At 50.8% G+C, this 15,172-nt stretch overlaps 1 protein-coding gene across 1 annotated transcript in view; it reads left to right on the top strand.

Annotated features, from left to right (window-relative positions):
• RAPGEF5 (Rap guanine nucleotide exchange factor 5) overlaps positions 1–14,269 on the top strand; it is a 216,727-nt gene extending 202,458 nt beyond the window's left edge. Inside the window, exons 24-26 of the mRNA XM_037136283.2 lie at positions 2,838–2,902; positions 6,950–7,004; positions 10,239–14,269. Of these exons, the coding sequence (XP_036992178.2) occupies positions 2,838–2,902; positions 6,950–7,004; positions 10,239–10,357 (239 nt within the window). The 3' untranslated portion in view covers positions 10,358–14,269. The remainder of the gene's footprint in view (positions 1–2,837; positions 2,903–6,949; positions 7,005–10,238) is intronic.
• The last annotated feature ends 903 nt before the right edge of the window (positions 14,270–15,172 follow it).

The following is a 15,172-nucleotide window of genomic DNA, read 5'->3' as shown; positions in this document are numbered from 1 at the left end:
CGGCACTTTTGTGTTTTTACTCCACCCTGCTCCTCAGTGCTGTTCTGCTTTCTGTGAATGCGTAAGCCACGTCACCCAACCCAGTGTAGGCTGGCATACGAAACCCACCGGCTGCCCAGTCGAGCTCCATGAGCACCCGAGTTCCAGAGCTGCGGCCCACGGCCCGCCACGGCGTGTGAGAAAGGCCTCTGGTCGAGGCCTCTTCCCGGGAGTGGAAGCCGTGTAGGAAAGAGGGCGACCGCTCCAGGCCAGTCCACCGCCTTCTCTGTGCAGCAGCGAACACGTCATACAAGACGTGTTAGTTAACTTTGCTGGCGAGATCTCAGTGGTCTCTTTCAGACCGAGGGAACTCATGAAGGGGAAGTTCATTTTAATCTGGCTTGTGCTCCTGCCTGTGTGCTTTCCAGGGGAAGGGGATTTGGTCGTTTTTCTTGGCCATAGTTCAATTCCACGGGATTTTATAGAAATATGCTTTTATTATAGCCTCTGCTCTTCAGAGGCTTGTCACTTCAGCGGGGTCGCATCCCCATGACTGGCCCCATGAATGTGATTCTGGAAACGAGTGACAGGGGAACTGGATTGCTGGTTGGCCGGCCCGCACCCCACACCTCACCCCTGTGACCCCCGCAGTGCCGGCCCTGCTGACGGCAGAGCCGAGTCTCCCTCTTCAGTGTCTTCTCCAGAGCAAGCAGAGCTCGGAGAACGACTGAGTTGCTGCGCAGTCTTGCAGCGAGTCACTGAGTCTTCCTCGAGGGTGAAGTCAGAGTCCCTGTGAAACAGTAAACACAGTAATGTATCAGGACAGCAGAGAGGCTCCGTCGAAGCTGAAAAGATTCCGCTAGATGCCAACGGACGAAATAAAGGACAGGTGGCTATATCAAAATACTGCAAACGTTTGTTTGGTTCTACATATTTATTTTCTTATAAGACACTTATTTAGGCTTATGATTTTTATTTGCAAAGGAAAACACCTTCAACTGGAGAACAGGGGCGTGGCAGGTGGGAAGTAACACAGAGACTCATTCAGACACAAATGGGAGAAAGAGAACATGAGAACAGATCTTAGAAGGGAATGGACTTTACGAATGAAAACTTTGGAAACAAGTATTTTTAAGGTGATGAGAATTTAGCAGACAGCGCCCCTTTTATGTAATTAGACATGAGCAGAGCTTTCTGCTGTTTATTAGTGCTTTTCCCGGGAAAACACTTATTGCACTCAAGTGTCTCACACTTGTGCCTTGGTGCAGATGCAATTTTCCGCTCTGCTGAGTTTCTCTAGACCTCTGTGTTAGCGGCGCACCGGATTTCCCTCTTTCTACTGAACATACAGTCACTCATTCGCGCTAGCAAATTAAACACGTTTGTGTTTAGACGCTTTCTTGAGTTAAACAAGCACTTATTCTTCCTCTAATTATAGAAATAAACACTCTATTATATTACCACTCTATTATATTTAAAGTTGCCATTTTGCCTGAAATAATGTCCAAAGGAAAACAGAGTGAAATTGTGAAACATATATGTATCATACAAAGATAAGACATTTGGGGAAAAATAAAGAACATTCATTCTTAGGGGTTTTTTAACTGCAAAAAAAGTTTTCTTAAAAGTTGCAGTAAAATACTTTAAAGGAACCAGCTTTTTAATGAAAACGGCCCCCCGCCCCTCACTTCCTACTTTGGGTTCCTTCTGGTGGGAGAAAAAAGATGAAACTGAGCTCCTTGGTGCTGAGAGGTGTGAGGCCTCCCGTCCGGAAGGTCTGGGATGCCTTGAGGACAGGGTTACGTTAGCGGTAGCGCCCGTGCAAGCGTAGCCTGTGCTGTCCCCAGCGGGCAGCCCAGGTTAGGTGTGCGGCAGGCAGGTGTTGGAGCACCCAGCACTTATGGGCCCCCGGGAACCAGCAGGATCAGAGTCTTGATTAAATGCAAATGCTTCCCCTTTCCATTTAAGGGAATTGTAAGCTGTTCATTTCCCACTTGTACATCAGGTTATCGCAGTAGATTTTTGAAGACATTCTTGTCTGTGGCAGTTTGCTAACGCCCAGCCAGCGCTGCTCTGGTCCGAGGGTTTCTGTCATCCACTCCCACTGCTGCAGCCGCTGCCTCGATCGCACCCAATTCCTGAATCCCTGTCTCTTGGGAGGCGCTCCTGGGCTCCTTGCAGCCACAAGGAGGGGGAGCTGTGTTTGAATTTCTTCTGTCGCTGTCAGTGCAGTGACTTTCCCTTCCTCAGACAATGACCCCTCGTCCTGCTTTCCTTAGGTTTTTTCATCAGCGGTGTTTTCTTTCTGCCGGTTGAATAGGGACCATGCCGATTGCAGCCCTGTCTCTTTCCTTACGTTTCGTACACAATCAGGCCCTGACTTTGAGAGCCCAAAAATCTAAATTTAAACTTCTAAATCTAAATCTGAACATTTTAAATAAAGCAGGCTTCCTACACTTCACCAGAAATTGTTTTAAAAAACCAAACGTGTAAATATCAAATCCTACTGTTTCTGGAGATTCCGTTCTTTTCTGCTCGATTGTTCTGGCCTGAAAACATGATGGACCAGTTGGGTTAGAGAACAGTGGTAGTTTATCTAATCAGAGTGAAGTCAAACACTTCACTGTAAATGCAGAATACATACAGTGATGTTACAGTGTTTCCTCCCTACACACAGAGTGTACATACCCTTCCTCCCTGACTAGTGTAGGATTCAATGTCAAGTTGCCTTGTCAGGTGCGCGGCACGACTCACGATGCTGAAGAAAATGAGTAAGTTCCCCTGCATCTAGACCTCCTCAGCCCTGACTCATGATCCATTCCTAATGGTGCGTGTATCTTTTTGTTTTTAATTTTCAGATGTAACATTCATTCACGAGGGAAATAAGACCTTTTTGGATAATCTTGTCAATTTCGAAAAGCTGGTAGGTAAATTTTGTCATTTCTCCTTTTCTAAATGTATCCTTTCCTTTTCGGCACCAGGAAATCAGAGGATGAAGCCCCTGCTTCACTGAGTGCCTGGGGACTGCCAGGAGCTTATCTGCTGCATGTTGTGCATTCCCAGTACAATGTACTCCAATGAAAATAAGTGTGCTGGCAAGGTTTTGAGAAACAACTACAAAAATCTGCTCTTTGTTTTGAAAAATGGAACTTCGTTAGATTAACATCAGCAGTTGAGTTTATGTTATTGAACAAAATAAAGCCGTGAAAGACCTGTTGGGGGCAGTTCACACTCGGGAGGGCAAGCTTTTCTGCTCTGAAGGCACCTCTCTCTGCCCCAGCATGCACCCTGCTCCTGGGCACCAGAGAAAGCTGTCTTTCTGGGGGGGCACCCGCCTCCCCACACGCCCAGCTGGGCTGTGAAGGCAGAATGGGTAGGGTCTGCGTGTGAGGGGAAGGCCACCGTTTACCAGCCTGTGGACAGGAGGTGAGAGCAGAGTGCCCCCCAGCTCACGAGGTAGGGGTCCCCCACCAGTCCTTTCTTACTTCCAGGGCATGCAGAGGTCTCTCCTGGCCTTTCTGACCAGCCCACTCCGAGGGTAGAAGGGCCGTTCTCTGTCAGATTGGACAAGGATACAGTAGGAGTGATCTGAAGGGACCCGGCTGACAAGAGGATGGATTTGCCTGAGAGATGAACTTTGGTCATAGATTAGACTGTCCTTCATCGTTAAAAACGATACCAGTGACCCCCGTCCATAGATCCTGGCCTTTGAGTGACCTTTTCCGTAATGGTGATGGATTTGTGAGCACTCTTTCAGGAACTGGCCCTGGTTCCCTGTGAGCCTGGGGCAGGCATTTGCGAGGCGGCCGAGTGGGGTGGGGGCTGCAGACCACGACCCAAGAACAGTGCAGACGGATGAGTCCGAGGTTTGGCGTCTGAGCTTTGCCTCACGGGTGCCCTGCTCCCACTGGCCCTGCCCAGGCCGGGGCAGCACAGGGTCACTGCCCAGCCCGAAACCCAGGCCCTGGGAGGCACATGCCTTAGCCTGTCTGGCCGTGGGTCCATTTACTCCCTTGAAGTCGATCTCTTTATAACTAGTTATTTTAAACGTGGATGTGTCTATAACTTTCCAAGCCTCTCTCTGCACCAAGTGCTTTGGAATCAGAGCCTGACGGTTCACTCACTCAAACGAGCACAGCTGGAAATGGGGATTCGGAGCACTGAGGCTCTGGTGCCGCTTCTTTGCACGTGAAGGCCGTGGACCCCACACTCTAGTCCCAGGCAGATTAACCTCTGGCGTTTGGTGTTGATGAGACAGCTGCAGGCTCGGGAAGCCTTGGGTCCGCACTTACTCCGCATCCTGGCCGACCCATGGGGTGAGAACACCACATACGCTGTGGAGGGCCTGTGTGAAGAGGGGGGAGAGCGTCGTCCCACCCGGCGGAATTCCCCACGGAGGTCTAGTTCCTTTCCTTCCGACTGACCGACAGACCGAGGGCTGTGGGAGAGCAGTTGTGCTGTCTGAGCCGACGCGGATCCATTGTTAGCAGCCGGCTGGTGGCTGACCTTCTCCCAAAGGGAGCCCGTGGTTTGGGTTAAGTTCATTTTGTCACTTCCCCTCAGATAAGTGCTGCCGGTGCTCGAGAACAATGCAGTAAGGGCACAAAGGGGAGAGAGCGATGGGACGGACCCCCACTCCCGCCCCTCTTTGTTTCTGGCCAGCGTGGCTGGCCTTGCCTGCTTTCCCCAGCAGTCCGGGGGACGGTGCTGAAAGCCAGCAGACGTCATCGAGGGTCTCGCTAGGACTTCACACTGACCCCTGGGCCTAAAACAAAGTCTAACAAATAGTGCTTCTACCACGGCCACTAGTTATCTGTATCCTTAATTCTTTAAGGGAGTTTAAAGAAGTAGCATGGCACATCTAAGTAATATTACATTTTAAATGCTAAATTCCTGAGGAGAACTTTTAATTAAAAGACAGAAGATAAATACAGTTATCTGTGAGGCCCCCCAGGACAGTGGGTCCCTGGCCCAAAGACACAGCACACCTCACGCTGACCCCTCCTCGCACAGAATCGACAGGCTGATGTTAGAATTTTGTAGAAGGGCGAGTACCCATTTTATATTGTACATAGCCCTGTGTTATACTTGGATGCCGGGGAGTGAAACTGAATTTCCTAGGAGAGGCAGTATTTCAAGGCGTATTTCTTCGCAAAGGACAGGGTTTCACTTAAGCTAAAAGAGGATCATCTTTCACAATAATGAACCAATAGGATGTAACTGAATTAACTTGTGAGGAGCCAATTCCTCGTGATGGATATTAGCTCAGGCCGGCTCACAGATAATGCAGTGTATTATCTTTATCTGGCTGGTACAGGCCAACACATTAAGTCAGGCGACGGGAAGACCCAGGAGCGCTCATCGGGTCTAATAAGATTTCCATTGTCCCCCGTGCAGTAAGGAAGAAACCAGCGCTCCCTCCTTTTCCTCCCTTTATCCCTCATCGTTAAGAGCGTCATCTTTTACGGAGCGTCTGTCCTCTCTCAGAAAACCTCCAGATGAGGATCCCGACTCGGGTTTCAGCGAGGCACTCAGGCTGAGCCCCGCAGGTGCTCCGCAAATGGCACCCGATAGAAATCAGTGTGACGCCAGAGCGCAGCCCAGCCAGGGAGCTGTCCTGGGAACAGCGGTGCATTTGGGAGAAAGGAAACTGAACAATGCGCTCGCAGACCTGAGTCAGGTCTCATTTCCTTCACAAAGGCAACTGGAGCTACTGCTGTAATCACTGCCCTAGTTAATTTTCCACCATTGAGTAGGAAGACAGCTGTGCGAACAGTTTAGTAAGTAGGTCATGTTCAAATACAGTTTCTGTAGTTCTGCTGGATTTTAAGTAAAAAAAAAAAAAACTTTAACTTTGTTTTAACAACAGCTCATTGAGGCTTTGCTGTACAGGGGCGGGCCGTGTTCGGGGTGTGCGCATGAGGCGTGTGGAAGGCGAGGAGCTGCATGGGAAGGGTTGCGGTGCCAGCTGGTGAACACTGTTGATTCTTGAACAATGGGATGATGTTTGGATTTTGATATGAAGCAAAGTAGGGAGTCGCCGTGGGTTTTCCGGAGGCAGAACGTGACAGCAGCAGTGTGTGGAAACTGCTCTGGCCACTTGATGGGGGGAAAGGCAGGGGAACTCTGTGTTCCCCTTCATCATGGGGAGCTGCGAACAGTAGGGCTGCGAAGGCCGCGGCAGGAGCACGGACGAGAGGTGGAGGGGTCTCGTCGAAGGCAGCAGTGAGTTGAAGGCTTTTTGCCTGGAGACCAGTGAGAACTTTAAACAAAGACATCGAAGTAGAATACTGAAGTGTGTAGGAGGGAATGCAGATTATAAACAGAAAACTGTCTTTGTGAAGAGACAGAAGTTTTAGAAAACACTTGCCTTTCCTTCTCGCTCCCTGCCGCCATTCGAGATACTTGAACCTTTGATTCCACAAACATCTTTTCCTGCCTTCAGCAGGTGTGCGCGTGGGTCATATGCGTGACTGATGGTGGATGCTGGGTGCACAAAGCCCTCCGGTCGCACCGGGTCCACAGGAAAAGTTACACGACAAATAGGACAACACAAAGCCTGTGTATGTTGTACAAAGAAGAGTGACAATGTTGAGAATGACGCCTCCCAAGTTCCGAAGGGAGGGCTCAGTAAAACCTCATGCAGAAGAGGCAGGGCACCGCCCCCCGGAGCGAAAGGCCCAGGCAAATGAGCACAGGTGGGCAGGGGTGTGAGCACCGTGTCTCCTTACGGTTGGTGTTCCCGTGGCTCCGTTAGAATCACGTAACTGGGTTTGGGAGCTGCTGTTTCTGCAGACTAGGAAGGGTCAGTGTTCTTGTGTCACAGAAGCTCAGGGTCACCAGTTACAGCTGAGTCCAACTCCAGACTGCGCCCAAGGGTGTGCGTGGCCGCGGACCCTGGCAGGCACGCTGCTTCAGCAGTGCCCTAGGGGGCCTCCCACTGACCCGTCGTTCCCTGTCTGCCTTCCAGCACATGATTGCCGACACCGTGCGGACCCTGAGACACTGCAGGACCAGCCAGTTTGGTGAGTTGTTGAAGTCGGCGTGCCGCGCGTATTTGCGTAGACTGTGGCCCTGTGACAGGTATTTGGTGGGGACAAACTGAAACGGATCGTACGGTGTAATGTGCATGTCGTACGGACACACTGCATTCTCTGTTTCATCACCGCGTGTGTGGAATGCAGAGGGAGGGGGGACAGGGCAGCAAGCTGTGGGGGGCTCTGACCTTTGGGCGTCTCTGCCCCACACTGGAAGAAGAAGAGTCGTCTTGGGCCACACATGAACTACATTGTGCCTTGTAATCACAAAAAATCTCATAACGTTTTAATGTTACCATTTCGTGTTGGGCCCCATTCACAGCCGTCCTGGGCCGCATGTGACCCCGGGCCGAGGGCTGGACACCCCAGTGTCGAGACTGATGTTGGACCACCTGAAGCTCCCACCCCCCCCAACCAGAAAGCCTTGTTTGCTCGTGTGCCCGTTGGCACAGAACTACCAGTGGGTTTAGCAGGGGCGACCCTGTCGCTAACCTCCATGCTCAGAGCCTGCCTGGAATAGGAACACAGTCTGTAAATGCAGCCTCCCAGGGCCTTTCCTCCTCTCCAACAAAAACTTCCTGTCTGGGGCTGCCTTCACTGGAAACGTGTTTTTCTGAGCGCTCTCGTAGACTCCCCACTGAGACCAATGTAAGTAGGAATGTTTGTTCTTTTCTAAATCTCAGCCACAATTTACATTCTGTTGAAATTGCATTAAAGCATTGCAGGAAGGAAGGAACTCGCCCTCACAGTGTTCTCCTTCTCGGGGGCTCTCACGTGGGCAGTGGGGCCCTGCCTCCCGGGTCGGTGGGCAGAGCTCCTTAACCCCACGCGTGGGGCAGAGAAGCTCAGAGGGCCCCTCAGGCCGCCGTTAATCAGGCCGAGTCTGCCCGACTTCCCGGTCCATACCCTGTCCTATGCCCTGAGAGGTTCTGTAGATATAAAGGGCAAAAAAAAGAGAACAAACAAACAAACAGAAAGTTGAATTCAGTCACTATAAATCATTCAAAGGTGTCCGGTAAATCAAACTTACTTTGTTGACAGTACGTCCTCATTGTAAAACAAAGTCAGGCTTCCGGACGGTAGGTGCGGGTGCGTAAGAATCCTTTCTGTCTGGACCGGTCAGATTGCCCCTGCAGTGCAGCAGCTGAACGACTATACGAATTATAAAGTTTCTCTTCAAGAGGGAGAATTGTAAATACAGGACCTAATTCTAAGAGTTCTTATCACTTAATACCACTTGATATGTGCGTATATAATTCTCCATTACGGACACGGGCACAAGGCTGCTGTAACAGAAACAGTGATAATAACACAGCCGTTCAGATTCAGTCCAGTGGGCCAGCGTGACGCTGCTGATGAGTTCATAGTTCTTCCATCCTCCTCTGCTTCCCCAGTGTTTGTGGGTACTCGGCTAATTCTGAGACTAAAGAGTCAATTGTGAAGGCACTCTGTATGCTCAGGGGCAAAAGTCAGTTTACAGCTGTTGTATGGAAAATAGTACAGTAATTAATAAATAAGGATACAAGAATAAACTGTGTTCTGCTTACTCACAACTGTAAACCGACTTTTGCCCACCCCATACGCTGCGTGTGTGGGCAGAAAGGTTATTTCGACGTAGCTGGCCTTGACCCTGTCTGTACATCTATGTCATCACCAGAGAGTAAGTCTCCTTAGCACAAAGCAGAGGAGAAACATAAGCAACTCGGAGGCCTGTTTGTGTTGTGTATTTCTGTATCTTTAAACATTGTGTATGGGACTGAGTTACCTAAGCTCATTCTGACAGCTAATATGGACACAGTAAACCAGTGTCAGCGTCTGGGGTAACACAGGTCATGTTAACCAAGCCTCCTTACAGATGACAAAGTGCGCACGTATGTCCCTTGTCCTGGTTAGAACCACTCATTCTGTCAACTTCTTTTAAGGCCCAAACTCAACAACATAATTACCTTGGTAGCCTCGTGTTTGATAAACCAAAATGAGCCTCTCAGCATCTTCCAGAAAAAGCGCCTGGAATGACGCAGCGTTTTGGTCATTTTCAAACAAGTGGGGTGGTAAAAACTTTAACTTTTGATGCTTTTACTTTTTGAAACCACAAAGTCTTATTTCTATTAAACATAAAATTTATAAGCCACCCATGACTGAAAGGCCTTAAATTACCCAACACATTGACATAAGGGAGGCAAAACACATATTTTCACCCAGAGAAAAAATTGCTGCCTTAAACTGCCCAGCCTCTTTTGTTCCTCGGGTCTGAAACTCCCGAAGCAGGAGCCCGTGACCTCGCCCACCCGTTGGCAGGGTGACCCGTTCACAGGGTGACCCGTTCACAGGCTGTGGTCTCTCCCCAGCGCAGTTAGCCAGCCGGTCTCCCGGTGCCAGGGGTGTTGGAGGAGGGGCGGTGTGGATTTCACTTGTCTTTGAGTTTGGAAAGTGCACTAACCACATTTTCCAGGCCACTCATCCCTGGTTCTTTATCAGAGCTGTCACCAGCAGCGACTCGTGTGTTCATAGTGCACCAAAGCCTCTCGTGGCCCTTCGACTTTTTAACACCCTGGATTTGGGTGTGGAAGCCCCGCCCCCGGCCTTGTCTCTCACCGGGTAGATGTTAGCCCTTGCCCAGGCTTACGGGGCCAGCTTTGCCTGTTAGCCTTCAGTTCAGTTCTGTGATACCTGTTCATTCAGTTGGTCCCTTAATGGTTTTTTTCCCAAAAAAATAAGGACACCAAAGGATTATACAAAATCTTAAGTAAGATTGAAAAAAAAAGAACGAATGTGTCTGCACACTCACCAGCTCGGCACCCCAGGCTGAGACTAAGAGCCAGGGGAAGCCATTTAAACGGCAGCGGCTGTGACACAGGACCTCAGACCAGGACTCGGCCGCATGCCGCCACTCACATGGTGTGTGTCTGTGCTGTTTCCTTTCTGAGAGGGAGGTAAGAACACAGTCACTCAATGCTGTGTAGTGCCACATGATACACACAATGTAAATGTAGGTGAAACAGATACCTTGCCAGTCTAATTACCTGACCCGAGGAACCTTGTCTAAGCTGGAAAACCAACCCCACCGTCAGAACAGAGGTATCTTCTCTCCTACGATTCTGACTAATGAGCGTCTGCCTGGCAGGTTTAGTCCAAGCGTTCATGTGGGGTTTCACTGGTGTTGAGGAACAGCATTACGACTCTCCTGAGGCTGACTGGCTTTTCTTTTCCTCCCAAAATCAGGAGGTGACATGTCTCCAAAAGAGCACCAAGAGTTAAAATCCTACGTGAACCACCTGTACGTCATTGACAGCCAGCAGGCCCTGTTCGAGCTCTCACACCGGATGGAGCCTCGGGTGTGAGCCCTCACGCCCGTCCCCGCCCCACCTGCCCGCCCCCCTCTCCGAGCGGCTGCAGCACTTTGAGCCTCGGGAATGTCCATGCCGAGCACGCCCCTTCCTGCAGGAAGCGAAGTTGCTGAGTTTTATCGGTCAGTCACAAGACGAACACAGGAAAGCCAACCAAAGTGTGCTTAGGAAGTGACATCGGCTGCCAGAGGTGGGGAGAGGCCTCTCCCCACTGCTCTCAGAGCAAGAAGACAGGAGAGCCAGAGCGTCCTCGAAATGGAGAAGTCTGGTTTCTTATGCTGACATGGTCGATGCTATCTAAATTTCAGTTTGAGATGTGCCGCCACCAAGACAAGAGAGCACACCTTGGTGTGAAGTGACCAAACATTTCAGTGGGAGTGTGTGTGCAACAGGAAGCGTCCGGACTTTGCCTGGTCGCAGACCATTTTTCTCGGTTGTCAAAGAAGTAGCTCGTCTGAAGCAATGGCATCGCCAGATTTCCAGGGAAAAGGCGTGGTCTCTATTAATACAAACTGTGACATCACCAAGGGCCACTCGTGTCCAGGGAGTTAGTGAGGACCAGCGGCTGGCACCCATGCTCTGACTTCCAGAAGGGCAACGCCAGGGCACAAGCTTCTTCACCCCCCCAGTCACTTACAGATGCCGGCTCCCCGGTGAAATTCCTTTCTGCACCACTCACCTGCAGCCACAGGCACGTCAGGCTAAGTCTCTTTGCCAGTAAGGAAACAATAGGAATCTCTAGGGAAACTGACTCATTATTTAATTCCTGGGGATTTTCTTTACATGTGCGAGAAGGCTCTCATCTCCTGTTGGGAACAATGTGATTTTTGGAAGAGCTCAGTGCCTGACACATTGTGGGCGCTCCGTAACTGTTGGTCGAGGTGACAGTCACAAAGGTCTGCGCACCGTGTGCAGTGACCACAGCCCGTCCTGGGAGGGTGAGCGGGGGTGGGGGGCCGCGTGCAGAGCACCCAGCAGCCCCTGGAGAGGAGCTGGGGGAAGAGATGGCGCTCGCCTGTCCTACGGCAGATGGAAGGAGCCCAAGATCCCCAGATGCCCGTTGTGTGGTGCACTCTCACTAGTCCCATTGTCCACCTTCCAGCCAAGAAAGCAGATTTCCTGTCATTTTTCCTTTTTATTTCAGTCTTTTAAGTCTTTTTTTATGCCCATTTTTATAGAGTAGGGCTCCTCTGGTAAATGAGACGCCTGATATTCTCAAGACTGGTTGCAGCTCCCTCGACTTCCACATGAACAAAATAGCCTGTGGGATGTGGTAATGAAGTCCACCCTCAAGGCGAAGTGCTTGTCACGGCACTAAAGCACACGCGCGAACCCTGGAGCGTGCTTCTCACCGCTCCCGCCTGTTCTCCTCTCAGGAGCCTGCGCAGAACTGCTTCCTTCTGTCTCATTGGCACCTCATTCCTGCGCTGTGCCTGATGCTTTCTGACACCTTGATGGCAGTGCGTTGCCCAGGCTCAGGAACCTCACTGCTCTTGGCAGATTGATGGAAGTAGCCCCAGGGAGAAGATTTATTTTGGTAGGACTTTCAAACAGATTCAGTCCCTCCCAGCATATAAAACTCCAGTCCTGAAAAGTTAACAGCATTCTGTGGAAAGGCACCGTCCAGGGCTGGCCCACTGAGATGCTCCAGGCTGCGGGGAATGGAATGAGACCCAGTGGAGGAGACCAGAGCTTTGGAACCAGGGACATGGACTTCTCTCCTCGCTGATCAGACGCTGGAGAAGCTCTGGCAGTGTCTGAGGATAGTGCACACTTACCGCCCACACGGGGGATCTGGTCTGTTCTCTACGCCGGGGCGTAGCATTGGCCCTGTCAAACCACGCGAGGCCCTTTGGACATTGTCTCCATGTTTTGCAATTGAAATTTGATTCATGGGAAGCCTACATCGCTCCAACTAAAACTATTTCAATTGCTCTAGTGGAGAACTCTGGCAGTACGGTACCTGCTGGTTAGAGCTCAGTTCACAAGCACGCTCAGCCGAAGGAGTCCCCACGGGCATTCAGGTTAGCCCCAGCTCGAAGGCGCAGGCAGGGTCTGCCTCCCGGCACAGGCGGAAACAGCAGGGGGAGAGGGCGGGTGCCTGTCCACCACTTCCTCCCCCAGGGCCCCGGGGCTCTCGGGGCACACAAGGGACAGGAGGGTTTCGTTTAATTTAGATTTGCTTTTCCATGCCCATCTTCTGAATGTTGGAATCTCTGAATCTTTCTAAAATTTAATAGCTGTCTCCGGAGATTTCCCAGGCAGCAGTCCTCAGAAATTTCAGAAGCTCTGAGAAGAGGTAGATCTGGAATTAAAGAATTCAGGGCAGAATCATGGGAGCCAGAATCACTCAATGTGAAGCTCTTCCTAACAAATCCAAGCTGCCCAACAGTGGACAGGCTGATGCGGGACTTCGTGGTTCTCTGTTAACAGGGAAGGGCCGTGGTCGCTCTCCCGGCGTTTGCCTCGGGCCCTGTGGAAGGGATTATGTTCCAACCAGAAGGTCAGACTGGAGAACATCAGCTCTCTAAGATTTTTATGATCTCTTAGAATCTCCATTCCCTCTGAAAATCTGTACTCTGCCACCTTCGCTGGCGAGGGGTGCACAGCCACTTCTAAGAGGCTCTTTCTACTACAGCACAACTTTTGACGGTCCTACGGGTCTGCAGGTCTGTGGGTCTGTGGGTCTGTGGGCATCCCAGGGAGCCAGCCCTGCTGAGAAGTTAGCACCAGCCAGGTTCTTGTAGGCAAAATCGCAACCTTCCCAAATACATTTTTCCCATACCTACTTAGAGATGCTTCGAAGCCTGTAGTGTTTCAAACTCACTTTTTGTTATAATCTGCACAATTGCCAACTGGTTGCCATGATAAATATTATGGACTGCGTTCATTCAATGCTAGTATCATTAATTATATTTAGAATACTTTCATTTTCCCAGACCCCTATCCACAGGCAAGTCAGGGCATGTGTACAGTAAACCCACCCCCCTCCCAGTTGTCAGGAAAAGGTGTGGCCCTATAAGGCTTACCTGCCTCCTAGCGGGAGAAGCAGTTACAGGAGACGGGGTGACAGCCACATCAGAGCCCCCGAGCTGGCTTGCCCTGCTGCCTTGTTAGAGCATCATGTACACAAATCCCAAACTTAGCGACCCTACGTGGCACAACTAATCCAAGCCTCTCGGGAACTGGGCACAAGCATCACAACAGGGTGATCAGGTGCACTGCAGTTGTCAACACCGGGGTTCTTCTCAATGCTTCAAACACGTCCTTAAAATTTCAGCCTGCCTACTGACAGGCAGGCCGGTGTGCTGAAAACTAGTGGGGTGGGTGGGGGGAGTTTTTAAAAATTGCCAAAAAGTTAGATGAAAATATACTACTGTAAAAAGCAGAGCTGTATATACGAAACGTTTTCTAGCAGAGTACTATTTATTTGCATAACCTATTTATTGTACTCATATGACACTGTTAGGGAATCCTGGGATGACACCCATGACCTGGAGCAGGGACTCCTGCCTTCCCACAGGTCACTAAGTAGGACCGCGTGACCTCGTCGGCTCGAGGTGACAGTTGGAAGAGAGCGAACCCGCCGCGGTCAAGGTGTCTACCTAACTTCTCAGGGACTGCATTCCGTAGTTTGCCGCCATTACCAGAGCTGGTGAATATGAAACGTCGGTTGAATTACCAGAATCGCCATTAACAGTATTTTCTTTCTCAGACTTCATGCTTTCTGCTTCTGTACATAGGACTGTGCTGTGTATTTATCGAAGCTAGTGAGCAATAATTTATATGTACAAAAGGCCAAGCAATATAAGGTGAAAACTTATGTAAGTCATGGTTACCTTTCCTTGTATTTTCAAGTGTTTTTTTTAACTGCTTTTTCCAAATATAAGATTATGTTAAAGATACTATTCATGCCTCATAGCTTCATTTCATCTGCGATGCCTGTGGGGGCCACAGAGGCGGTTTGGAACTCAGAAATCATTCCCTCGCCGAGAGAGCCGCGGTAAGTGAGGTGGTCTCGGGCAGCCCACGGGCCACTGAATCCCTTCAGCTGGTGCTGAGTTATTGCAGAACCAGAACACCTGTGTTGGAAGGTGCATCCGTGTTCTCATACCCTAGGATTTGGGGGACTCAAACTAGTCCTCACCTCGTGCCACTGGAGTAAGACCAAACACCAAGGGCAGCGCTAGGCACTGGCGGTGGTGTCCCGGCCTGGAGTACAAGGCCCGTGGGCAGGAGACATGGCAGGGGGGTAGCCACAACGCTCTGGGACAGTGGGACATCCGGGTGTGTAAACACCGTAGTGGACTGTCCTTCAAAGGCCTCTGCCCCTCCCTACAGAGGACAACACACGCTGCCCAGTGAGGTCAGGCTCGGCCTGCGGCACATGGCGGTCCCTCCCTGCAGGGGGTTACGTGTCTCACCACGTTGAACTCCGGAGTAGCCTAATGTCTTACTCTGTGCAATGAAAACAAAGAGACCCATGTGGCTTGTAACCCAGAGCTTAGGAAGCAACCTGCGTCACCGACCGCGAGGCCTGCAGTGTTGCAGGTAAAGCGGTCTCCGTGCCCCTGGGCCTCCAGCTTGTGAAAGATGTGTAACCTGAGTGAGAATCTGGAGCAGTGCAGGCCGGGGAGGGAGAGTGTGGAAGCCCTCAGCTCCGTGTTGGAGGGGAGTGGGGAGGGAGGGACATTCCCACTGCCCAGGACACCAGGGCCTGTCTTCACTGGGATTGCCCGTGCTGGGAGGGTGAGGGCTCCTGCCAGCTCAGCAGAGTGTTCTTGTTCACGTGTGCAAACCCAGAAATGT

Source organism: Artibeus jamaicensis, unplaced genomic scaffold (assembly GCF_021234435.1).
Source record: "Artibeus jamaicensis isolate MK-2021 breed Jamaican fruit bat unplaced genomic scaffold, CSHL_Jam_final contig_3230, whole genome shotgun sequence".
Classification (NCBI taxonomy): Eukaryota; Metazoa; Chordata; class Mammalia; order Chiroptera; family Phyllostomidae; genus Artibeus; species Artibeus jamaicensis.
Note: the sequence above shows the minus strand (reverse complement) of the source record. Positions and strands in the feature narration are given on the sequence as shown.